At 41.9% G+C, this 27,369-nt stretch overlaps 3 protein-coding genes and 1 pseudogene across 4 annotated transcripts in view; 3 read left to right on the forward strand and 1 right to left on the reverse strand.

The window, feature by feature from the left end:
* LOC308289238 (synaptosomal-associated protein 25) overlaps positions 1 to 27,369 on the reverse strand; it is a gene marked incomplete at both ends in the record, with an annotated part of 49,933 nt that overhangs the window by 13,069 nt on the left and 9,495 nt on the right. The window lies entirely within an intron of this gene.
* On the forward strand, positions 2,992 to 6,061 carry LOC308289237 (E3 ubiquitin-protein ligase TRIM21-like). The gene is made up of 2 exons (XM_080730863.1): positions 2,992 to 3,093; positions 3,818 to 6,061. Exon 2 carries the CDS (start codon positions 3,827 to 3,829, stop codon positions 5,471 to 5,473), a length of 1,647 nt encoding a protein of 548 aa, XP_080586989.1. The 5' UTR covers positions 2,992 to 3,093; positions 3,818 to 3,826; the 3' UTR covers positions 5,474 to 6,061.
* On the forward strand, positions 7,771 to 18,142 carry LOC308289411 (uncharacterized protein). The gene is made up of 3 exons (XM_080731102.1): positions 7,771 to 7,903; positions 8,792 to 10,417; positions 15,860 to 18,142. The coding sequence occupies exons 2-3, from the start codon at positions 8,801 to 8,803 to the stop codon at positions 17,516 to 17,518; spliced, it is 3,276 nt and encodes a 1,091-aa protein (XP_080587228.1). The 5' UTR covers positions 7,771 to 7,903; positions 8,792 to 8,800; the 3' UTR covers positions 17,519 to 18,142.
* On the forward strand, positions 19,945 to 26,933 carry LOC308289412 (annotated as a pseudogene). The gene is made up of 3 exons (XR_013963351.1): positions 19,945 to 20,055; positions 20,765 to 22,420; positions 25,162 to 26,933. The product of XR_013963351.1 is annotated as an uncharacterized misc_RNA (transcript).

The following is a 27,369-nucleotide window of genomic DNA, read 5'->3' on the forward strand; positions in this document are numbered from 1 at the left end:
CCTTACCCCCTCCCCTCCAAACCCCCCAACCCAAGCCCACCTCCCTCCCACCCCCCCCTCCCCCCCGCCACCCCAGATGCACAGAAATAAAAGAAAGCATGTATACTAACTCAGACACACAGTCACCTCCTTCCCCCCTCCTCCCCCTCCTATCTCCCTCACCCCCCCCCCCCTCACCCTCACCCTTCACCCTTTATCCTCCTCACCCCTCACCCTCACCCCTCACCCTCACCCCTCACTTATCTGAAGTTTTCTTTGTGACTGTACTGTATCTTAGCGGAAATTCTACATTATTTTACATAAACATAAGGTGCTGTAAAGTAACACTGTAATTCAGGGGTGCTGTGGATGAAAATGTTGTTTACAGGGGTGCCCTGAGACCAAAGTGTTTGAAAACCTCTGTCCTAGTGTATACGTTCAAGTGTATATTCATATGTGACGTTCATGTGTGTTCACATGTGTGTTCAGCTCTATGTGAGAATGATGTCCTGTTCTTGAACCACAAGTATTCAATTAATGAGCATGTTGAAAAAAAAAAAAAAAAAGTTCATAAAATCATTGTCTGATTTTCATTTTTTCCTATAAGCATGAGCAATATTGCACAGTATTAAACAAAGTAGTTTTTTACATGAATTTCAGCTAAATCAGTAAAAACGCCTAGCTCTTTCAGTGTTTAATGTGATATAGCAAAGCAGAAATGCAAACATTTACCATATATATCATATGAATTGTTTGGTATTGAGTCAAAGTCAATGTATCATGAGGATTTGTTAAGTTAAAATTTATATTAGTGTTGTTTTTTTTAAACCAAATATCCCCCGGGTCAAAATGACCCGAACAGAACGAAGGTGTAGTGAATCTGAACAGAACTTAAGGGTTAATAAGACGCCTTTTTATCCGATCGCTTTCTGTTTTCCCATGTATTTCCTGGCGTTCCCCATGCGCACCAACACATTGAGATAAACAGACAGCGATCGGATAAAAAGGCTTAAAGAACAAGGAGGATACGGGTAATTATAGAATGCCGTACCGTATTTAGACAGGTTTGAGACTTTATTAAGCACTTTGTTTGTTCTGCTCTTCCCGAACCCATGTAAACACGGGAACATGATGGTCAGGGCTTGGTCTCTACGACCATACGTGAGCTACGATGGGCTAAAATCGCTTTGGGAAACCCAGCCAGTGTCTATAAAGGGGTCATCAATATGTCCGTACACGGACAAAATGTGTCCGTGGCAAAGACATGGTCCTGCCCGTGGCTTGCCTGTTTAGATTTTCTTTTTTACACACCATAAGGTAACTAACAGGGGCGTCGTTTGGACCTACAGAGTGTTGCCATGGCAACACCCTAGCATTTTCATAAAAAATATAATTTTGACAATTAGGCCTACGCATCTCCACCACAGATGTTTTGCAGGACAGCACAAAAATGAATTACCCACGGTGTAGAAATCCACCTCCAAGCTCACAGCGCATCACGCTGCGATGTGTTGTGAGCTTGGAGGTTGTCTATTTTCGGTGCTTGATACCACACTGAACTAAGCATAATCAAGTCAATGCTGTAGATGTCGCGTAACGGAATGGATTTCTACACAGAGAGGGCAATTCTTTCAACATAAGATGCTGCTTTCAAGTTCAGGAGAGTTTGGACATGGCAATTCTCTAGAAAGCAGCCTTCAGGTATGGCATGGAAAGAGGGGCATTTGCATTTCTTTCACCATAGTAAAAACTGAATTCATGGTCTGGGGAGGGCACTTTTTACAGACTGATAGAAGGACAGGGGCTCAAGCCCCCTTTGATGTCTATGTGCGCACGTGCCTGGTCACTGCTGTAAAAAATCAAACCCAAGTTTGAAGTGAGCGGTGGTGCATGTGTGACTGTGTGTGTGTGTGTGTGTGTGTGTGTGTGTGTGTGTGTGTGTGTGTGTGTGTGTGTGAGAGTGTACGCACGCACGTTCTTCTCCTCTCTCCAAAACAAAACACGTGTGTGCGTGCTTGTGTGTGTGTGTGTGTGTGTGTGTGTGTGTTGATGCTCAGGGCAGGCTAGACTCAACAGCACCTCTCTGGTCAAACAGAGGTACTCAGGCTACATACACCTCAGGCTACATACAGACAGACAGACAGACAGACAGACACACATACATACACGGATACACACACGGCCACGCTATGGAGACGGTGTGACCACCGCTCAAAAAGAGAATATACGACACACAGGCTACACAAGTTCCTTTTCCTCTTTTCACAGTAATTTGTCTCATGAACCTTACTTTCTCTCAACGGCACTGAGACAGATGTGATATTTCAAGGTAGAGAAAAAAAAATCACACTTGTGTGAACTGAGCGGTGGAGGCTGTGTGTGTGTGTGTGTGTGTGTGTGTGTGTGTGTGTGTGTGTGTGTGTGTGTGCGTGCGTGCGTGTGTGTGTGTCTATTTGTGTGTGTGAATGTGAGTGTGAGTGTGCCTAGCTGGCCTGAACAACAGCGCCCCTCCCTTAACATGTGTGGTCAGAAAAGGTATAGCAGCCAGGCTACATACACCACAGGCTACATACAGACAGACAGACACACACACACGGATACACACACGGCCACGCTATGGAGACGGTGTGACCACCGCTCAAAAGGATAAGCTTTTAAACTCTCTCTCTCTCCCCTGTGGCACACACACACACACACACACACACACACACACACACACACACACACACACACACACACACACACACACACACACACACACACGTGCGCACACACACACACACACGCGCACACACACACACACACACACACACACACACACGCACACACACATCGAGTGGGGTCGGGGGGTTAAAGTATAATCTGATTTTCGGTAGGAATTGAATCATAACAGAGGGAGAAACAGATGAAGAACAGAGAAGAGAGGAGGCTGTGAAGGGTTAACAGTAACAACAGAGCAGCCTCTCAGTCAGTGACGCAATCTACAGTAAAGTGAAAGTTAGTTTGGTGGCAGCGCACACACACACACATAGAAACGCTCTCTACTAAAAAAACTACTTCAACAGAGCACAATTCAACAGGATTTTTGATGATATATTGAGAACGTAAAGACAGGTGAGTACAATGAGATAAGGTTTCATTATTCTGTAACAGAGAACAAAGGCCTATTAAACTGTATCCAGACACGATCTTCCCTTATGTTTAGTTTTCCAGGAAATCCTGTAGTCTAATGGTTCATTTGGTTAAAACGACAGGCTTCCCTTACAGCAGTAGATCTCAAGCTTTTCAGGCTGTGACCTTCCCAAACATCGTATTTCAACTGGGACCCCCCACCCTGAGAGGCACTTGGGATTGTACATGTAGGAGTCGAGGCTTTACAATCTGTTTGACTCGGTTCCTCAGATCAATATTGTGAAAAAAAAAATATATATATCTAAAAGCTCACAGAGCCTCACAGTGTGAGCTTGTAGATCAGCTATTTTCAAAATGTTTGGCTCTTTCTTGAACATTTTGCCAATGTTTGGCCATTATACCATAGTTAGTAGATTACTTTTCACACAGTAGATTAATGTGTTTTTTAGGTATTTAAGATCTTAAAGTCCAATTGTACCTTTAGAAATGTGCAGATACCCTGTAGGCCTACTTTATGTTGGTTTGTTTAATACTGAGTGATGTTACATATTTAGCTAATCATTAACTCCCAGGTTGAGAAACACTGGGACACAATATGTGGCAACACTATTGAGCTCTATATGATGATCCAGATCAGATTCATAACTATTAAGCTGTCAGTAGAATAGCAATCAAGAATTACATTTCTTTCCATGTTTATTTTCAGTGTATAGAAATGGCATCGGCCAGCAGTCTCCTGTCTGAAGAGCAGTTCCTGTGTTCCATCTGTCTGGACGTGTTCACTGATCCAATCAGCACTCCATGTGGACACAACTACTGCAACACCTGCATCACACATTACTGGGACGCCAGCGATCTGTGTCAGTGTCCACTATGCAACGAAACCTTCGATAAGAGACCAAAGTTCTCTGTCAATAAAGTCCTCTCTGAGATGGCTGATCAGTTCAGGAAGACAAAGCAGCTGGAAAACAATTCCACCGCGAACAAGGAACCCGCTGAATCAGACGAACCAAACGAAGTGACCTGTGACTTCTGTACCGAGACCAAGAGCAAGGCTGTGAAGTCCTGCCTGGTGTGCTTGACCTCCTACTGTGAGACTCACCTGGAGCCTCACCACAGAGTCACACGGTTTAAACGACACAAACTAATCGACCCTGTGAAGAACCTGGAAGACGTTCTGTGTAAGAAACATGACAGACCTCTGGAGCTGTTCTGTAAGACCGACCACGTGTGTGTTTGTCAGTTCTGCACCGAGTCAGACCACAAGTTACACCAAATTATATCTCTGGCAGAGGCATATGAAGGGAAGAAGGCTGAGCTGGGAAAGACAGAGGCCGACGTTCAGCAGATGATCCAGGTGAGACAAGGGAAGATCAAGGAATTCAAACACTCAGTAGAGCTCAGCAGGAAAGATGCAGACAGAGAGATAGCAGACAGTGTGCAGGTCTTCACTGCTCTGATCAGCTGTATTGAGAGAAGCCAGGCTGAGGTCATTGATGTGATTGAAGAGAAGCAGAAAACAACAGAGAAACAGGCTGAAGGCTTCATTAAAGATCTGCAACAGGAAATCACAGAGTTAAAGAAGAGAAGCTCTGAGCTGAAGCAGCTCTCACACACTGAAGACCACCTCCACCTCCTCCAGAACTTCACATCCATCAACACCCCTCCACCCACCAAGGACTGGACAAATGTCAATGTCCATCAGTCTTCATACGTGGGGACAGTGAGGACAGCTGTGGCTCAACTGGAGAAGACCCTCAGTCAAGAGATGGAGAAGCTGATTGATGCTGAGCTGAGGAGGATCCAGCAATATGCAGTGGATGTGACTCTTGACCCTGATACAGCAAATCCCTACCTCATCCTGTCTGAGGATGGAAAACAAGTGAATGATGGAGGTGTAAGGAAGAATCTTCCAGACAACAAAAAGAGATTCTCTCAGCGTGTATTTGTCTTAGGAAAACAAAGCCTCTTCTCAGGAAGGTTTTACTATGAGGTTCAAGTTAAAGGGAAGACAAGCTGGCTTTTAGGAGTGGCCAGAGAGTCCATAAACAGGAAAGAGAAAATTGCACTGAACCCTGACAACGGTTACTGGGTTATAATGGCGACCGATGGAAATAAGTATGGGGCTCTTGCTGAACCTGTCCTCCTCCCTGTAAGAGAGGTGGTCCATAAAGTGGGAGTGTTTGTGGATTATGAGGAGGGTCTGGTCTCCTTTTATGATGTGGAGGCCAGAGTTCATCTCTACTCTTTCACTGGCTGCACCTTCACTGAGAAAATCTATCCATTTTTCAGTCCATGTAACAATAAGGATGGTAAAAACTCTGCTCCTCTGATCATCTCTCCTGTCGATCACACCGACTAATTTAATACTTTTTTTGTGCCTATGGACGTTTTTCTTTTGTCATTTCAAATCCAGTAAGGCATTTGTTCTTAAAGGGATATTTCACTTAAAAAAAACTATTTTATGAACACCCTGAACAGATTTGAATTTGCTTGATTCAAATATTTAGATATTTGATGTAAATGTTATCAGGCCCTCCAGACCCAGAGCCTCTCCCCATACACACCCATTGTAACTTCAAACTTTTAACCATGATAGATTCATTAAAAACACCCATTACTTTTTCTGGTGACTCATAATGCCATCCTAATACGTGAGCAGCAGGCCGTGTTTTTTCGATAAGTCTTTTCATTATTTTTAATAATTCATTTTTGTATTTAGTTTTTCCATTTTCCCAAAGAATTATGAAAAATAAAATAAATAAGTTAAAAACACGGCCTGATTCGACAATAAAATGACCAAAAGTTTTTTTGAAAGTGAAATATCCCTTTAACTGTTGCAGTTGATTGGGTACATTATTTCAATCCTCAGCCTAATAATATCGGTGAACCATCACTCCTCCTGTCATTAAATCATAATATTCATTTGTAAATTAAAGTTGTATATCACTTAAATCTTGTATTCAGATTCGGACAATATGTCACCAATTTGTAAAATGCAAAAGAGTTCAATAAAATAGATTTATCAAAATAGCATTGTGTGCATGTATTGCTTCTAACTCTAGCCATGAATACTGTAACGGACAATGGCTGAGTTTCCCAAAGCGATTTTAGCCCATCGCAGCTCACGCATGGTCGTAGAGACCACGCCCCGACCGTCATGTTCCCGTGTTTACATGGGTTCGGGCAGAGCGACTTATTTAACCCCCTACAACTACACCAACATTCAGATTTCACAAAGTGCTTAATAAAGTCTCACACGGTCACACCTGTCTAAATACGGTACAGCATTCTGTAATTAATTACCTGTATCCTCCTTGTTCTTAAATAAGACGCCTTTTTATCCGATCGCTTTCTGTTTTCCCATGTATTTCCTGGCGTTCCCCATGCGCACCAACACATTGAGATAAACAGACAGCGATCGGATAAAAAGGCTTAAAGAACAAGGAGGATACGGGTAATTATAGAATGCTGTACCGTATTTAGACAGGTTTGAGACTTTATTAAGCACTTTGTTTGTTCTGCTCTGCCCGAACCCATGTAAACACGGGAACATGATGGTCAGGGCTTGGTCTCTACGACCATGTGTGAGCTACAATGGGCTAAAATTGCTTTGGGAAACCCGGCCAGTGTCTATAAAGGGGTCATCAATATGTCCGTATACACGGACAAAATGTGTCCGTAGCAAAGATGGTCTTGCCTGTGGCTTGCCTGTTTAGATTTTATTTTTTACACACCATAAGGTTCTTATTTTGATTATACTGTAAGACCCACTAATTACTGAATGTCAAGTCTCCAGGTTTTCGTCAGAATAGGTATGACACTTAGTCTACTACACTATGGCATATTAGGAGTTCCAATTACTACTAACAGGGGCGTCATTTGGACCAACAGAGTATTGCCATGGCAACACCCTAGCGTTTTCATAAAAAATATAATTTTGACAATTAGGCCTACGCATACTTTCTCCACCACAGAAGGTTTGCAGGACAGCACGAAGATGAATTACCCGCTGTGTAGAAATCCACCTCTAAGCTCACAACGCGTCACTCTGCAACGCGTTGTGAGCTTGGAGGTCGGCTATTTTCGGTGCTTGATACCACACTGAACTAAGCATAATCAAGTCAATGCTGTAGATGTCGCGTAACGGAATGGATTTCTACACAGAGAGGGCAATTCTTTCAACATAAGATGCTGCTTTCAAGTTCAGGAGAGTTTGGACAAGGCAATTCTCTATAAAGCAGCCTTCAGGTATGGCATGGAAAGAGGGCATTTGCATTTCTTTCACCATAGTAAAAACTGCATTCATGGTCTGGAGAGGGCACTTTTTACAGACTGATAAAAGGGCAGGGGCTCAAGCCCCCTTTGATGTCTATGTGCGCACGTGCCTGGTCACTGCTGTAAAAAAGAGAATATACGACACACAGGCTACACAAGTTCCTTTTCCTCTTTTCACAGTCATTTGTCTCATGAACCTTACTTTCTCTCAACGGCACTGAGACGGATGTGATATTTCAAGGTAGAGAAAAAAAAAGTATAATCTGATTTCGGTAGGAATTGAATCATTAACAGAGGGAGAAACAGATGAAGAACAGAGAAGAGAGGAGGCTGTGAAGGGTTAACAGTAACAACAGAGCAGCCTCTCAGTCACTGAGCAATCTACAGTAAAGTGAAAGTTAGTTTGGTGGCAGCGCACACACACACACATAGAAACGCTCTCTACTAAAAAAACTACTTCAACAGAGCACGATTCAACAGGATTTTTGATGATATATTGAGAACGTAAAGACAGGTGAGTACAATGAGATAAGGTTTCATTATTCTGTAACAGAGAACAAAGGCCTATTAAACTGTATCCAGTCCAGACACGATCTTCCCTTATGTTTCGTTTTCCAGGAAATCCTGTAGTCTAATGGTTCATTTGGTTAAAACGACAGGCTTCCCTTACAGCAGTATTTCTCAGTGTTTTCAGGCCGTGACCTCAGTCCCCAAACATCATATTTGAACTGGGATCTCCCACCCCGAGAGGCACTTGGGATTGTACATGTAGGAGTTGAGGCTTTACAATCTGTTTGACTCTGTTCCTCAAATCCTCAGATCAATATTGTGAAAAAACTGATTTAAAAGCGCACAGCGCCTCACTTTGTGAGCTTGTAGATCAGCTATTTTCAAAATGTTTGGCTCTTTCTTGAACATTTTGCCAATGTTTGGCCATTATATCATAGTTAGTAGATTACTTTTCACGCAGTAGATTAATGTGTTGACAGACTATGGACTGGACTTATGACTGACTGACAAATGGTTTTATGGCATATTGCTTAATCAGTGTTTTCATTTTTTTATTTTCTTGTTACCTAACCCTTTTCATGTTACTGATGCTGTCAGTGTTATGTATGCACTAAACAACATTTCGTTGTATGTTCTCATACAGTGACAAATAATGATCTTATCTTATCTTATTTTTAGAAACCCTGTACTGTATGTTGGTTTGTTTAATGCTGAGTGAGAAAACAATGTTACATATTTAGCTAATCATTAACTCCCAGGTTGAGAAACACTAGGACACAATATGTGCCAACATTATTGAGCTCTAGATGACGATCCAGATGAGATTCATAACTATGAAGCTGTCAGTAGTATAGCAATCAAGAATTACATTTCTTTCCATGTTTATTTTCAGTGTATAGAAATGGCATCGGCCAGCAGTCTCCTGTCTGAAGAGCAGTTCCTGTGTTCCATCTGTCTGGACGTGTTCACTGATCCAATCAGCACTTCATGTGGACACAACTACTGCAACACCTGCATCTCACATTACTGGGACGCCAGCGATGTGTGTCAGTGTCCACTATGCAACGAAACCTTCGATAAGAGACCAAAGTTCTCTGTCAATAAAGTCCTCTCTGAGATGGCCGATCAGTTCAGGAAGACAAAGCAGCTGGAAAACAATTCCACCACGAACAAGGAACCTGCTGAATCAGACGAACCAAACGAAGTGACCTGTGACTTCTGTACCGAGACCAAGAGCAAGGCTGTGAAGTCCTGCCTGGTGTGTCTGACCTCCTACTGTGAGACTCACCTGGAGCCTCACCACAGGGTCACACGGTTTAAACGACACAAACTGATCGACCCTGTGAAGAACCTGGAAGACGTTCTGTGTAAGAAACATGACAGACCTCTGGAGCTGTTCTGCAAGACCGACCACATGTGTGTTTGTCAGTTCTGCACAGAGTCAGACCACAAGTTACATCAAATGATATCTCTGGCAGAGGCATATGAATGGAAGAAGGCTGAGCTGGGAAAGACAGAGGCCGACGTTCAGCAGATGATCCAGGTGAGACAAGGGAAGATCAAGGAATTCAAACACTCAGTAGAGCTCAGCAGGAAAGATGCAGACAGAGAGATAGCAGACAGTGTGCAGGTCTTCACTGCTCTGATCAGCTGTATTGAGAGAAGCCAGGCTGAGGTCATTGATGTGATTGAAGAGAAGCAGAAAACTACAGAGAAACAGGCTGAAGGCTTCATTAAAGATCTGCAACAGGAAATCACAGAGTTAAAGAAGAGAAGCTCTGAACTGAAGCAGCTCTCACACACTGAAGACCACCTCCACCTCCTCCAGAACTTCACATCCATCAACACCCCTCCACCCACCAAGGACTGGACAAACATCAATGTCCATCAGTCTTCATATGTAGGGACTGTGAGGACAGCTGTGGCTCAGCTGGAGAAGACACTCAGTCAAAAGATGGAGAAGCTGTGTGATGCTGAGCTGAGGAACATCCAGCAATATGCAGTGGATGCAACTCTTGACCCTGATACAGCATACCCCACGCTCATCCTGTCTGAGGATGGAAAACAAGTGAATGATGGAGATGTATGGAAGAATCTCCCAGACAACAAAGAGAGATTCTCTAGGTATGTCTTTGTCTTAGGAAAACAAAGCTTCTCCTCAGGAAGGTTTTACTATGAGGTTCAAGTTAAAGGGAAGACCAACTGGTATTTAGGAGTGGCCAGAGAGTCCATAAACAGAAAAGAGCTGAAAATACCACTGGACCCTGACAACGGATACTGGGTTATAGCGGCTCTTGCTGGCCGTGCTGTCTTCCTCCCTGTAGGAGAGGTGGTCCAGAGAGTGGGAGTGTTTGTGGATTATGAGGAGGGTCTGGTCTCCTTTTATGATGTGGAGGCCAGAGTCCATCTCTACTCTTTCACTGGTTGCACCTTCACTGAGAAAATCTATCCATTTTTCAGTCCATGTAACAATAAGGATGGTAAAAACTCTGCTCCTCTGATCATCTCTCCTGTCAATCACACAGACTAATTTAATACTTTTTTTTGTGTGTCTATGGAAGTTTTTTTTAAATCATTTCAAATCCAGTCAGGCATTTGTTCTTAACTGTTTATTAACAGTTTATTGGGTCCCATGCCATTAGTCTGACTAATTGATTCACTGAGAATCTCTTTCCATTTTACATTATTCAATCCTCAGCCTAATAATATCGGTGAACTGATCATCACTCCTCCTGTCATTTAAATCATAATATTATTTTGTAAATTAAAGTTTTACATCACTTGTATTCAGATTCAGACAATTCTTGTCACCAATTTGTAAAATGCAAAAGAGTTGAATAAAATAGATATAACAAAATAGTATTGTGTGCATGTATTGCTTCTAACCCTAACCATGAATAATCATACAAAATGGACAATTACAGTATGTCAATCATAGTGTCTATAAAGGGGTCATCAATATGTCCGTACAAGGACAAAATGTGTCCGTGGCAAAGACATGGTCCTGCCCGTGGCTTGCCTGTTTAGATTTTCTGTTTTTCACACCATTATAAAGTTCTTATTTTGATCATACTGTAAGACCCACTTACTGAATGTCAAGTCTCCAGGTTTTCTTCATAATAGGTATGACACGTACTACACTATGGCATATTAGGAGGTCCAACTACAAGGGGTGTCATTTGGACCAACAGAGTGTTCCTAGCGTTTTCATAAAAATATAATTTTGTCAATTAGGCCTACGCATACTTTCACCACCACAGAAGGTTTGCAGGACAGCACGAAGATGAATTACACTCTGTGTAGAAATCCATGCCGTACACTGCATCTCTAGCTTGTTCATCCTAAATTGAGCATAAGCTTCTAAAAGGGCCTTTTGGTGAAAATATCGAAAATAGCAGACCTCCAAGCTCACAACGCGTCACGCTGCGACGTGTTGTGAGCTTGGAGGTCGGCTATTTTCGGTGCTTGAGATCAACCTGAACTAAGCATAATCAAGTCAATATTTGAGATGTGGCGTACGGAATGGATTTCTACATAGAGAGGGCAATTCACCCTTTGTCAAGTCCCGCCCATTGTCCCATCCCTCTTCACACCCATTGGTTGCAGTGTCTTGGTGGGACATTCGGTGGGACACTCCATCCACTACCATTCTAATTCAGTTGCTTCGTATTGTTATTCTGTGTGTTCAATTCTAATCTCAAACTTGGTTTCAGTGAAATGGAGCTGCTCAGTGGCAGTATAGTGACTCAGCATGTTTTTAAATGTTTTTATTTCTCCAATAATTATGTTTTAGCAAATTCAACATCAAAAAGGCAGAACCAGGGCGGGACAAGGCAGATAGAGCCTGCTGGTTGGTCAGTCAGGGACCAACCAGAAGGCTAACAAAGGGTGAATTCTTTCAACATAAGATGCTGCATTCAAGTTCAGGACAAGGCAATTTCTCTTGAAAGCAGCCTTCAGGTATGGCATGGAAAGAGGGCATTTGCATTTATTTTACCATAGTAAAAACTGTATTCATGGTCTGGAGAGGGCACTTTTTACAGACTGATAAAAGGGCAGGGGCTCAAGCCCCCTTTAATGTGAATTCCCCCTTGGGATAATAAAGGTATCTATCTACAGTATCTATCTATCTATCTATCTATGTGTGCACGTGCCTGGTCACTGCTGTAAAAAAGAGAATATACGACACACAGGCTACACAAGTTCCTTTTCCTCTTTTCACAGTCATTTGTCTCATGAGCTATGAGCTATGTTCTCAACATGGGACCACCAGGAGTCCACACATGACACATGGAACACTTACGGGTCCGTGACACCCGTTTGAGAATCAGTGTACATTTCTTTACTCTCCAAATGTCCCAGTTGTCCATTTGTACTACACAGTGTTTCACTGGTAATTACTTGTGCAAGTACTGTTATCTGGGTATGTATGTATGTATGTATGTATGTCTGTGTCTGTTTAAGACTGTAGCCCAATCAGGGACCAGCATCTCTGGCAACGTCATCATTAACAGCCAATGAGGGACCAGCATTCCTGATGATGGCAGTGGTGATGTCATTGGTATTGGCATATATCATAATATATCTGTTTTTTTTTGGGAAGCTCTGCTGGTGCAAGTTGGCACCTTGACAGAGTGCAGTTCTAGTTGTATCGAGTGGCTACACTAAACCATATGTAGCAACCAATAATGTAATAACGACTCATAATGTAATAAGAGCTCATAATGTAATAATCTTTTTTTAATAAAAACTCAAAATGTAGTAATCAGCTCATAATGTAATAAAAAACTAGCGCATAATGTAATAATTAAAATGTAATAAAAGCTCATAATGTAATAATCAGCTCATAATGTAATAAAAATACATTATCACTTTAAGAAGTTTTATGACATTATGAGCCTCCTATGTGGAGGTTCTTTATGTAACACATTATTACATTATTACATTATTGAAAAATCTGTTATTACGTTATGCACTCGTTTTTTTATTACATTATGAGCTCATTATTACATTATGAGTTTTCATTACATTTTTTATTACATTATGATCCCTTATTACATTATGAGCCCTTATTACATTATGAGTTGCTACACCATAACAGAGGGAGGAACAGATGAAGAACAGAGAAGAGAGGAGGCTGTGAAGGGTTAACAGTAACAACAGAGCAGCCTCTCAGTCACTGACGCAATCTACAGTAAAGTGAAAGTTAAGAGTATTCATGTAGTTTGGTGGCAGCGCACACACACTGACACACACTGACACACACTGACACAGAAACGCTCTCTACTAAAAAAACTACTTCAACAGGATTCAACAGGATTTTTGCTGAAATATTGAGAACGTAAAGACAGGTGAGTACAATGAGATAAGGTTTCATTATTCTGTAACAGAGAACAAAGGCCTATTAAACTGTATCCAGACACGATCTTCCCTCAAGTTTCGTTTTCCAGGAAATCCTGTAGTCTAATGGTTCATTTGGTTAAAACAACAGGCTTCCCTTACAGCAGTAGTTCTCAACTTTTTCAGGCTGTGACTGCCCCAAAAATCGTATTTGAACTGGGACCCCCCACCCTGAGAGGCACTTGGGATTGTACATGTAGGAGTCGAGGCTTTACAATCAGTTTGACTCGGTTCCTCAGATCAATATTGTGAAAAAAACTGATCTAAGCTCACAGAGCCTCACATTGTGAGCTTGTAGATCAGCTATTTTCAAAATGTTTGGCTCTTTCTTGAACATTTTGCCAATGTTTGGCCAGGCCATTATAGTTGAGGCCAAACTGGTCAAAAATCATCAATTTGGTGCACTTGGTGAAGAGTTTCTGATTTTTGGTATGGTGTTAGGTATGAGTATAAGGTTTTCAAAAACCATCGCAAACAAGTTGGGCTCGCCCCCTAGTGATCTGTTTGCAATGAATCAAATATTAGATATGTCAGTATATGGTTCAAACCCCAAATAATTGATGAAAGAGATTTTTCAATGGATTCTGTTACTATTGGGTATGATAAACAACATACTAAAAATTCTGGAAAAAATAACTACCGGAAAGGCACCATTTTCAAGATAGCGTCCACGATGGCTGCTGGGAGCTGAAAATGCCTATAAACTGGGTTTTAATGTGTAAAAATTCATAATAAATCTGCACTTGGTGAAGAGTTTTAGATTTTTGTTATGTTGTTAGGTATGGGTAAAAGGTTTTCAAAAACCATTGCAAACAGGTTGGGCTCGCCCCCTAGTGGTCTGTTTGCAATGAATTCAATAGTAGATCTGTCAGTATATGGTTGAAACCCCAAATAATTGATAAAAGAGATTTATCAATGGATTCTGTTACTATTGGGTATGATAAACAACATACTAAAAGTTTAGGAAAAAATAACTACCGGAAAGGCATCATTGTCAAGCTGGCGTCCACGATGGCTGCCAGGAGCTAAAAATGCCTATTTAATGTGTAAAAGTTCATATAAAATATGCACTTGGTAACTAGCTTTTACATTTTGGCATGGTGTTAGGTATGGGTATAAGGTTTTCAAAAACTATCGCAAACAAGTTGGGCTCACCCCCTAGTGGTCTAAAATATACTGACCCATCTAATATCTGATTCATTGCAAACAGACCACTAGGGGGCGAGCCCAACTTGTTTGCAATGGTTTTTGAAAACCTTATACCCATACCTAACACCATGCCAAAAATCAAAAACTCTTCACCAAGTGCAGATTTATTATGAATTTTTACACATTAAAACCCAGTTTATAGTCATTTTCAGCTCCCGGCAGCCATCGTGGACGTCATCTTGAAAATGGTGCCTTTCCGGTAGTTATTTTTTTCCTGAATTTTTAGTATGTTGTTTATCATACCCAATAGTAACAGAATCCATTGATAAATCTCTTTCATCAATTATTTGGGGTTTGAACCATATACTGACATATCTAATATTTGATTCATTGCAAAAAGACCACTAGGGGGCGAGCCCAACTTGTTTGCGATGGTTTTTGAAAACCTTATACCCATACCTAACACCATACCAAAAATCAGAAACTCTTCACCAAGTGCACGAAATTGATGATTTTTGACCAGTTTGGCCTCAGCTATTATACCATAGTTAGTAGATTATTTTTCACGCAGTAGCTTAATGTGTTTTTTAGGTATTAAAGATCTTAAAGTCCTTAAATTGTACCTTTAGAAACCCTGTAATGTATGTTGGTTTGTTTAATGCTGAGTGAGAAAACAATGTTACATATTTAGCTACAGCAGGGTTCAGCAACGTTTTTGAAATGAAGTGCCACGTTTTTATTTTCTAGAGCGTCAGTGTGCCATGTCAACATACATTTGAATTACAAATATCTTGATATTTTGATTGGCAGGACATTGTTATAACGATCATTAGACCCTGAGCAATAAACCAGCTATCTCCCCGACTACACGTGCTTGGACATTACGCCCTGGTCATCAATACACTCCCGGCCCTACGTCAGACATGCCCTGGCATGCACGTTATCAGCTTGCGCCCGCCTAGGCCTCCAGTCCATGTGGGTTTTGATGAGTCACATGTCCAAAAAGATAACAAAATTAGAAAAACATGTTTGTGTCCAATTTTGTTATCTTTTTGGACATGTGAGTCCCTCCCCAGTCAGAGTTCAGAGTTTTAATGAATGTAGAATTTTGTGCAAGATATAATTAGCTAACTTAATTTAATTGACTACGTTTAAAAATATTTCTCTCACACTTCTGCCAGTGTGCCAGTGATCACCCTCCCCTGTGCCAATGTTGGCACCCGTGCCTAAGGTTGCCTACCCCTGAGCTACAGTAATCATTAACTCACAGGTTGAGAAACACTAGGACACAATACTGTATGTGCCAACATTATTGAGCTCTAGATGATGATCCAGATCAGATTCATAACTATTAAGCTGTCAGTAGTATATAGCAATCAAGAATTACATTTCTTTCCATGTTTATTTTCAGTGTATAGAAATGGCCTCTGCCAGCAGTCTCCTGTCTGAAGAGCAGTTCCTGTGTTCCATCTGTCTGGATGTGTTCACTGATCCAATCAGCACTTCATGTGGACACAACTACTGCAACACCTGCATCACACATTACTGGGACGCCAGTGATGTTTGTCAGTGTCCACTATGCAACGAAACCTTCGATAAGAGACCAAAGTTCTCTGTCAATAAAGTCCTCTCTGAGATAGCCGATCAGTTCAGGAAGACAAAGCAGCTGGAAAACAATTCCACCGCGAACAAGGAACCCGCTGAATCAGACAAACCAAATGAAGTGACCTGTGACTTCTGTACTGAGACCAAGAACAAGGCTGTGAAGTCCTGCCTGGTGTGTCTGACCTCCTACTGTGACACTCACCTGGAGCCTCACCACAGAGTCACACGGTTAAAACGGCACAAACTAATCGACCCTGTGAAGAACCTGGAAGACGTTCTGTGTAAGAAACATGACAGACCTCTGGAGCTGTTCTGCAAGACTGACCACATGTGTGTTTGTCAGTTCTGCACCGAGTCAGACCACAAGTTACACCAAATGATATCTCTGGCAGAGGCATATGAATGGAAGAAGGCTGAGCTGGGAAAGACAGAGGCCGACGTTCAGCAGATGATCCAGGTGAGACAAGGGAAGATCCAGGAAGTCAAACACTCAGTACACCTCAGCAGGAAAGATGCAGACAGAGAGATAGCAGACAGTGTGCAGGTCTTCACTGCTCTGATCAGCTGTATTGAGAGAAGCCGGGCTGAGGTCATTGATGTGATTGAAGAGAAGCAGAAAACAACAGAGAAACAGGCTGAAGACTTCATTAAGGATCTGCAACAGGAAATCACTGAGTTAAAGAAGAGAAGCTCTGAGCTGAAGCAGCTCTCACACACTGAAGACCACCTCCACCTCCTCCAGAACTTCACATCCATCAACACCCCTCCACCCACCAAGGACCGGACAAACATCAATGTCCATCAGTCTTCATATGTGGGGACTGTGAGGACAGCTGTGGCTCAGCTGGAGAAGACACTCAGTCAGGAGATGGAGATGCTGAGTGATGCTGAGCTGAGGATCATCCAGCAATATGCAGTGGATGTAACTCTGGACCCTGATACAGCACCCCCCACGCTCATCCTGTCTGAGGATGGCAAACAAGTGAATGATGGAGGCATATGGAACAATCTCCCAGACAACAAAAAGAGATTCTCTCAACATGTCTTTGTCTTAGGAAAACAAAGCCTCTCGTCAGGAAGGTTTTACTATGAGGTTCAAGTTAAAGGGAAGACTAGCTGGTTTTTAGGAGTGGCCAGAGAGTCCATAAACAGGAAAGGGGAAATCACACTGGACCCTGACAACGGTTACTTGGTTATAATGTTAACCACTGGAAATCAGTATGTGGCTCTTGCTGAACCACCTGTCCTCCTCCCTGTAGGAGAGGTGGTCCAGAAAGTGGGAGTGTTTGTGGATTATGAGGAGGGTCTGGTCTCTTTTTATGATGTGGAGGCCAGAGTTCATCTCTACTCTTTCACTGGCTGCACCTTCACTGAGAGAATCTATCCATTTTTCAGTCCATGTAACAATAAGGATGGTAAAAACTCTGCTCCTCTGATCATCTCTCCTGTCGATCACACCGACTAATTTAATACTTTTGTTTTTGTCTATGGACGTTTTTCTTTTGACATTTCAAATCCAGTAAGGCATTTGTTCTTAAAGGGATATTTCACTTTAAAAAAAAAAAAAAACTTTTTCATTTTATTGTCTAAGCAGGCTTTTATGAACACCCTGAACAGAATTTAATTTGCTTGATTAAAATATTTAGATATTTGATGTAAATGTTATCAGGCCCTCCAGACCCAGAGCCTCTCCCCATACACACCCATTGTAACTTCAAACTTTTAACCATGATAGATTCATTAAAAACACCCATTACTTTTTCTGGTGACTCATACTGCCCTCATAATACGTGAGCAGGCCGTGTTTTTTCGATAGGTCTTTTCATTTATTTTTATTCATTTTTGTATTTAGTTTTTCCATTTTCCCAAAGAATTATTAAAAATAAAATAAATAAGTTAAAAACACGTCCTGATTTGACAATAAAATGACCAAAAGTTTTTTTGAAAGTGAAATATCCCTTTAACTGTTGCGGTTTATTGGGTCCCATGCCATTAGTCTGACTAATTGAATCACTGAGAATCTCTTTCCATTTTACATTATTTCAATCCTCAGCCTATTGAGCCTAATAATATCGGTGAACCCTCACTCCTCCTGTCATTAAATCATAATATTCATTTGTAAATTAAAGTTTTATATCACTTAAATCTTGTATTCAGATTCAGACAATATGTCACCAATTTGTAAAATGCAAAAGAGTTCAATAAAATAGATATATCAAAATAGCATTGTGTGCATGTATTGCTTCTAACTCTAGCCATGAATATACTGTAACGGACAATGGCTGAGTTTCCCAAAGCGATTTTAGCCCATCGCAGCTCACGCATGGTCGTAGAGACCACGCCCCGACCGTCATGTTCCTGTGTTTACATGGGTTCGGGGCGGAGTGACTTATTTAACCCCCTACAACTACACCAACATTCAGACTTCACAAAGTGCTTAATAAAGTCTCACACCTGTCTAAATACGGTACGGCATTCTATAATTACCTGTATCCTCCGTGTTCTTTAATAAGACACCTTTTTATCCAATCGCTTTCTGTTTTCCCATATATTTCCTGGTGTTCCCCATGCGCACCAACCACATTGAGATAAACAGACAGCGATCGGATAAAAAGGCTTCTTATTTAAAGAACATGGAGGATACGGGTAATTATAGAATACCGTACCGTATTTAGACAGGAGTGAGACTTTATTAAGCACTTTGTTTGTTCTGCTCTGCCCAAACCCATGTAAACACGGGAACATGATGGTCAGGGCTTTGTCTCTACGACCATACGTGAGCTACGATGGGCTAAAATCGCTTTGGGAAACCCGGCAAGTGTCTATAAAGGGGTCATCAATATGTCCGTACACGGACAAAATGTGTCCGTGGCAAAGACATGGTCCTGCCCGTGGCTTGCCTGTTTAGATTTCCTTTTTTACACACCATAAGGTAACTAACAGGGGCGTCATTTGGACCTACAGAGTGTTGCCATGGCAACACCCTAGCATTTTCATAAAAAATATAATTTTGACAATTAGGCCTACGCATACTTTCTCCACCACAGATGTTTTGCAGGACAGCACAAAAATGAATTACCATCGGTGTAGAAATCCACCTCCAAGCTCACAACGCATCACGCTGCAATGTGTTGTGAGTTTGGAGGTTGGCTATTTTCGGTGCTTGATACCACACTGAACTAAGCATAATCAAGTCAATGCTGTAGATGTCGCGTAACGGAATGGATTTCTACACAGAGAGGGCAATTCTTTCAACATAAGATGCTGCTTTCAAGTTCAGGAGAGTTTGGACAAGGCAATTCTCTAGAAAGCAGCCTTCAGGTATGGCATGGAAAGAGGGGCATTTGCATTTCTTTCACCATAGTAAAAACTGCATTCATGGTCTGGAGAGGGCACTTTTTACAGACTGATAAAAGGGCAGGGGCTCAAGCCCCCTTTGATGTCTATGTGCGCACGTGCCTGGTCACTGCTGTAAAAAAGAGAATATACGACACACAGGCTACACAAGTTCCTTTTCCTCTTTTCACAGTCATTTGTCTCATGAACCTTACTTTCTCTCAACGGCACTGAGACGGATGTGATATTTCAAGGTAGAGAAAAAAAAGGATAAGCTTTTAAACTCTCTCTCTCCCCCCTGTGGCACACACACACACACACACACACACACACACACACACACACACACACACACACACACACACACACACACACACACACACACATCGAGTGGGGTCGGGGGGTTAAAGTATAATCTGATTTTCGGTAGGAATTGAATCATAACAGAGGGAGAAACAATGAAGAACAGAGAAGAGAGGAGGCTGTGAAGGGTTAACAGTAACAACAGAGCAGCCTCTCAGTCAGTGACGCAATCTACAGTAAAGTGAAAGTTAGTTTGGTGGCAGCGCACACACACACACATAGAAACGCTCTCTACTAAAAAACTACTTCAACAGAACACGATTCAACAGGATTTTTGATGATATATTGAGAACGTAAAGACAGGTGAGTACAATGAGATAAGGTTTCATTATTCTGTAACAGAGAACAAAGGCCTATTAAACTGTATCCAGACACGATCTTCCCTTAAGTTTCTTTTTCCTGGAAATCCTGTAGTCTAATGGTTCATTTGGTTAAAACGACAGGCTTCCCTTACAGCAGTAGTTCTCAACCAGCCCAGACCTCAGTCCCCAAACATCATATTTGAACTGGGATCTCCCACCCCGAGAGGCACTTGGGATTGTACATGTAGGAGTCGAGGCTTTACAATCTGTTTGACTCGGTTCCTCAGATCAATATTGTGAAAAAAAAACTGATCTAAGCTCACAGAGCCTCACATTGTGAGCTTGTAGATCAGCTATTTTCAAAATGTTTGTCTCTTTCTTGAACATTTTGCCAATGTTTGGCCATTAGATTAATTTTCACACAGTAGCTTAATGTGTTTTTTAAAGCTCTTAAAGTCCTTAAATTGTACCTTTAGAAATGTGCAGATACCCTGTAATGAATGTTGGTTTGTTTAATGCTGAGTGAGAAAACAATGTTACATATTTAGCTAATCATTAACTCACAGGTTGAGAAACACTAGGACACAATACTGTATGTGCCAACATTATTGAGCTCTACAGTAGATGATGATCCAGATCAGATTCATAACTATTACGCTGTCAGTAGTATAGCAATCAATAATTACATTTCTTTCCATGTTTATTTTCAGTGTATAGAAATGGCATCGGCCAGCAGTCTCCTGTCTGAAGAGCAGTTCCTGTGTTCCATCTGTCTGGACGTGTTCACTGATCCAATCAGCACTCCATGTGGACACAACTACTGCAACACCTGCATCACACATTACTGGGACGCCAGCGATGTGTGTCAGTGTCCACTATGCAACGAAACCTTCGATAAGAGACCAAAGTTCTCTGTCAATAAAGTCCTCTCTGAGATGGCTGATCAGTTCAGGAAGACAAAGCAGCTGGAAAACAATTCCACCGCGAACAAGGAACCCGCTCAGTCAGACGAACCAAACGAAGTGACCTGTGACTTCTGTACCGAGACCAAGATCAAGGCTGTGAAGTCCTGCCTGGTGTGTCTGACCTCCTACTGTGACACTCACCTGGAGCCTCACCACAGAGTCACACGGTTAAAACGACACAAACTAATCGACCCTGTGAAGAACCTGGAAGACGTTCTGTGTAAGAAACACGACAGGCCTCTGGAGCTGTTCTGTAAGACTGACCACATGTGTGTTTGTCAGTTCTGCACTGAGTCAGACCACAAGTTGCACCAAATGATATCTCTGGCAGAGGCATATGAAGAGAAGAAGGCTGAGCTGGGAAAGACAGAGGCTGACGTTCAGCAGATGATCCAGGTGAGACAAGGGAAGATCCAGGAGGTCAAACACTCAGTACAGCTCAGCAGGAAAGATGCAGACAGAGAGATAGCAGACAGTGTGCAGGTCTTCACTGCTCTGATCAGCTGTATTGAGAGAAGCCAGGCTGAGGTCATTGATGTGATTGAAGAGAGGAAGAAAACAGCAGAGAAACAGGCTGAAGACTTCATTAAGGAGCTGCAACAGGAAATCACTGAGTTAAAGAAGAGAAGCTCTGAGCTGAAGCAGCTCTCACACATTGAAGACCACCTCCACCTCCTCCAGAACATCACATCCATCAACACCGCTCCACCCACCAAGGACTGGACAAATGTCAATGTCCATCAGTCTTCATATGTGGGGACAGTGAGGACAGCTGTGGCTCAGCTGGAGAAGACCCTCAGTCAAGAGATGAAAAAGCTGCGTGATGCTGAGCTGAGGAGGATCCAGCAATATGCAGTGGATGTAACTCTGGACCCTTATACAGCACACCCCACACTCATCCTGTCTGAGGATGGAAAAAAAGTGAATGATGGAGACGTAAGGAAGAATCTCCCAGACAACAAAGAGAGATTCTCTCTGTGTCTCTTTGTCTTAGGAAAACAAAGCCTCTCCTCAGGAAGGTTTTACTATGAGGTTCAAGTTAAAGGGAAGACTAGCTGGTGTTTAGGAGTGGCCAGAGAGTCCATAAACAGGAAAGGGGAAATCACACTGAACCCTGACAACGGTTACTGGGTTATAATGGCGACCAATGGAAATCTGTATGGGGTTCTTGCTGGCCCTGCTGTCTCCCTCCCTGTAAGAGAGGTGGTCCAGAAAGTGGGAGTGTTTGTGGATTATGAGGAGGGTCTGGTCTCCTTTTATGATGTGGAGGCCAGAGTTCATCTCTACTCTTTCACTGGCTGCACCTTCACTGAGAAAATCTATCCATCCTTCTGTCCCGATAACAATAAGGATGGTAAAAACTCTGCTCCTCTGATCATCTCTCCTGTCGATCACACCGACTGATTTAATACTTTTCTTTTGTGTGTCTATGGAAGTTTTTTTTAATCATTTCAAATCCAGTCAAGCATTTGTTCTTAACTGTTGTAGTTTATTGGGTCCCATGCCATTAGTCTGACTAATTGATTCACTGAGAATCTCTTTCAATTTTCCATTATTCAATCCTCAGCCTAATAATATTGGTGAACTGATCATCACTCCTCCTGTCATTTAAATCATAATATTAATTTGTAAATTAAAGTTTTATATCACTTGTATTCAGATTCAGACAATTCTTGTCACCAATTTGTAAAATTCAAAAGAGTTGAATAAAATAGATATAACAAAATAGTATTGTGTGCATGTATTGCTTCTAACCCTAACCATGAATAATCATACAAAGTGGATGATTACAGTATGTCAATCATAGTGTCTATAAAGGGGTCATCAATATGTCCGTTCATGGACAAAATGTGTCCGTGGCAAAGACATGGTCCTGCCCGTGGCTTGTTTATATACACACCATTATAATGTTCTTATTTTGATCATACTGTAAGACCCACTTACTGAATGTCAAGTCTCCAGGTTTTCTTCATAATAGGTACAGTATGACACGTACTACACTATGGCATATTAGGAGGTCCAACTACAACTAGCAGGGGTGTCATTTGGACCTACAGATTGTTGCCATGGCAACACCCTAGCGTTTTCATGAAAAATATAATTTTGTCAATCAGGCCTACGCATACTTTCTCCACCACAGAAGGTTTGCAGGACAGCACGAAGATGAATTACACTCTGTGTAGAAATCCATGCCGTACACTGCATCTCTAGCTTGTTCATCCTAAATTGAGCATAAGCTTCTAAAAGGGCCTTTTGGTGAAAATATCGAAAATAGCAGACCTCCAAGCTCACACTGCGACACGTTGTGAGTTTGGAGGTCGGCTATTTTCAGTGCTTGAAACCACACTGAACTAAGCATAATCAAGTCAATATTGGAGATGTGGCGTACGGAATGGATTTCTACACAGAGAGGGCAATTCTTTCAACATAAGATGCTGCATTCAAGTTCAGGACAAGGCAATTCTCTTGAAAGCAGCCTTCAGGCATGGCATGGAAAGAGGGCATTTGCATTTATTTTACCATAGTAAAAACTGTATTCATGGTCTGGAGAGGGCACTCTACACTTACAGACTGATAAAAGGGCAGGGGCTCAAGCCCCCTTTGATGTCTATGTGTGCACGTGCCTGGTCACTGCTGTAAAAAAGAGAATATACGACACACAGGCTACACAAGTTCCTTTTCCTCTTTTCACAGTCATTTGTCTCATGAGCTATGAGCTATGTTCTCAACATGGGTCCACCAGGAGTCCACATGGAACACTTACGGTTCCGTGACACCCATTTGAGAATCAGTGTACGTTTCTTTACTCTCCAAATGTCCCAATTGTCCATTTGTAGTACACAGTGTTTCATTGGTAATTACTTGTGCAAGTACTGTGATCGGCTGGGTATGTATGTATGTATGTATGTATGTATGTATGTATGTATGTATGTATGTATGTATGTATGTATGTATGTCGGTGTCCTTTCTTGTTTAAGACCGTAGCCCAATCAGGGACCAGCATCTCTGGCAACGTCATCATTAACAGCCAATGAGGGACCAGTATATTCCTGGTGATGCCAGTGGTGATGTCATTGGTATTGGCATATATCATAATATATACAGAGTTTTTTGGAAAGCGATGATGGTGCAAGTTGGCACCTTGACAGAGTGCAGTTCTAGTTGTATGGAGTGGCTACACTAAACCATTACAGAGGGAGAAACAGATGAAGAACAGAGAAGAGAGGAGGCTGTGAAGGGTTAACAGTAACAACAGAGCAGCCTCTCAGTCAGTGACGCAATCTACAGTAAAGTGAAAGTTAGTTTGGTGGCAGCGCACACACACTGACACACACTGACACATAGAAACGCTCTCTACTAAAAAAAAACTACTTCAACAGGATTCAACAGGATTTTTGATGAAATATTGAGAACGTAAAGACAGGTGAGTACAATGAGATAAGGTTTCATTATTCTGTAACAGAGAACAAAGGCCTATTAAACTGTATCCAGACACGATCTTCCCTTAAGTTTTGTTTTCCAGGAAATCCTGTAGTCTAATGGTTCATTTGGTTAAAACGACAGGCTTCCCTTACAGCAGTAGTTCTCAACCAGCCCAGACCTCAGTCCCCAAACATCATATTTGAACTGGGATCTCCCACCCCGAGAGGCACTTGGGATTGTACATGTAGGAGTTGAGGCTTTACAATCTGTTTGACTCAGTTCCTCAGATCAATATTGTGAAGAAAGAAAAAAAACGATCTAAAAGCTCACAGAGCCTCACATTGTGAGCTTGTAGATCAGCTATTTTCAAAATGTTTGGCTCTTTCTTGAACATTTTGCCATCATACTATAGTTTGTAGATTACTTTTCACGCAGTAGCTTAATGTGTTTTTTAGGTATTAAAGATTTTAAAAGTCCTTTAAATTGTACCTTTAGAAATGTGCAGATACTCTGTACTGTATGTTGGTTTGTTTAATGCTGAGTGAGAAAACAATGTTACATATTTAGCTAATCATTAACTCCCAGGTTGAGAAACACTGGGACACAATATGTGGCAACGTTATTGAGCTCTAGATGATGATCCAGATCAGATTCATAACTATTAAGCTGTCAGTAGTATAGCATTCAAGAATTACATTTCTTTCCATGTTTATTTTCAGTGTATAGAAATGGCCTCTGCCAGCAGTCTCCTGTCTGAAGAGCAGTTCCTGTGTTCCATCTGTCTGGATGTGTTCACTGATCCAATCAGCACTTCATGTGGACACAACTACTGCAACACCTGCATCACACATTACTGGGACGCCAGCGATGTGTGCCAGTGTCCACTATGCAACGAAACCTTCGATAAGAGACCAAAGTTCTCTGTCAATAAAGTCCTCTCTGAGATGGCTGATCAGTTCAGGAAGACAAAGCAGCTGGAAAACAATTCCACCGCGAACAAGGAACCCGCTGAATCAGACGAACCAAACGAAGTGACCTGTGACTTCTGTACCGAGACCAAGATCAAGGCTGTGAAGTCCTGCCTGGTGTGTCTGACCTCCTACTGTGAGACTCACCTGGAGCCTCACCACAGGGTCACACGGTTTAAACGACACAAACTGATTGACCCTGGAACCTGGAAGACGTTCTGTGTAAGAAACATGACAGACCTCTGGAGCTGTTCTGCAAGACTGACCACGTGTGTGTTTGTCAGTTCTGCACCGAGTCAGACCACAAGTTACATCAAACGGTATCTCTGGCAGAGGCATATGAAGGGAAGAAGGCTGAGCTGGGAAAGACAGAGGCTGACGTTCAGCAGATGATCCAGGTGAGACAAGGGAAGATTCAGGAGGTCAAACACTCAGTAGAGCTCAGCAGGAAAGATGCAGACACAGTGATAGCAGACAGTGTGCAGGTCTTCACTGCTCTGATCACTTGTATTGAGAGAAGCCAGGCTGAGGTCATTGATGTGATTGAAGAGAAGCAGAAAACAACAGAGAAACAGGCTGAAGACTTCATTAAAGATCTGCACCGGGAAATCACTGAGTTAAAGAAGAGAAGCTCTGAGCTGAAGCAGCTCTCACACACTGAAGACCACCTCCACCTCCTCCAGAACTTCACATCCATCAACACCCCTCCACCCACCAAGGACTGGACAAACATCAATGTCCATCAGTCTTCATATGTGGGGACTGTGAGGACAGCCGTGGCTCAGGTGGAGAAGACCCTCAGTCAAGAGATGGAGGAGCTGTGTGATGCTGAGCTGAGGAGGATCCAGCAATATGCAGGGGATGTAACTCTGGACCCTGATACAGCACATCCCCAACTCATCCTGTCTGAGGATGGAAAACAAGTGAATGATGGAGACGTAAGGAAGAATCTCCCAGACAACAAAGAGAGATTCTCTAGGTATGTCTTTGTCTTAGGAAAACAAAGCTTCTCCTCAGGAAGGTTTTACTATGAGGTTCAAGTTAAAGGGAAGACTAACTGGTATTTAGGAGTGGCCAGAGAGTCCATAAACAGAAAAGAGCCGAAAATCCCACTGAACCCTGACAACGGATACTGGGTTTTAAAGGCGACCGATGGAAATCAGTATGTGGCTCTTGCTGGCCCTGCTGTCTTCCTCCCTGTAAGAGAGGTGGTCCAGAAAGTGGGAGTGTTTGTGGATTATGAGGAGGGTCTGGTCTCCTTTTATGATGTGGAGGCCAGAGTGCATCTCTACTCTTTCACTGGCTGCACCTTCACTGAGAAAATCTATCCATTTTTCAGTCCATGTAACAATAAGGATGGTGACAACTCTGCTCCTCTGATCATCTCTCCTGTCAATCACACAGACTAATTTAATACTTTTTTTTGTGTGTCTATGGAAGTTTTTTTTAATAATTTCAAATCCAGTCAGGCATTTGTTCTTAACTGTTTATTAACAGTTTATTGGGTCCCATGCCATTAGTCTGACTAATTGATTTACTGAGAATCTCTTTCCATTTTACATTATTCAATCCTCAGCCTAATAATATCGGTGAACTGATCATCACTCCTCCTGTCATTTCATAATATGAATTTGTAAATTAAAGTTTTACATCACTTGTATTCAGATTCAGACAATTCTTGTCACCAATTTGTAAAATGTAAAAGATTTGATAGATATATCAAAATAGCATTGTGTGCATGTATTGCTTCTAACCATGAATACTCAAACAATTAGGCATTTAGCAGACGCTTTTAATCCAACAACATCCGACAATAAGCAGGTAATACATCAATATAATAAGCAAGATAATATGTCAGTACATCAACAACAATACAACAAATGCATAGGAATATCAATCTAGAAAAAATAATACCTATGTTACAATAAAAACACCACCTAATCAGTAAAAAACTTCTAA

Source organism: Nannobrachium achirus, assembly GCF_963921795.1.
Source record: "Nannobrachium achirus genome assembly, chromosome: 8".
NCBI classification, from domain to species: Eukaryota; Metazoa; Chordata; class Actinopteri; order Myctophiformes; family Myctophidae; genus Nannobrachium; species Nannobrachium achirus.

What these genes read in the sequence shown, in the direction of transcription:
- LOC308289411 (XM_080731102.1), top strand. Translation starts at nt 8,801, where the DNA reads ATGGCATCGGCCAGCAGTCTCCTGTCTGAAGAGCAGTTCCTGTGTTCC. An exon ending in TGATCATCTCTCCTGTCAAT is followed by an intron (nt 10,418 to 15,859) that starts CACACAGACTAA and finishes GTTTATTTTCAG; the next exon opens with TGTATAGAAATGGCCTCTGC.
- LOC308289237 (XM_080730863.1), top strand. Translation starts at nt 3,827, where the DNA reads ATGGCATCGGCCAGCAGTCTCCTGTCTGAAGAGCAGTTCCTGTGTTCC.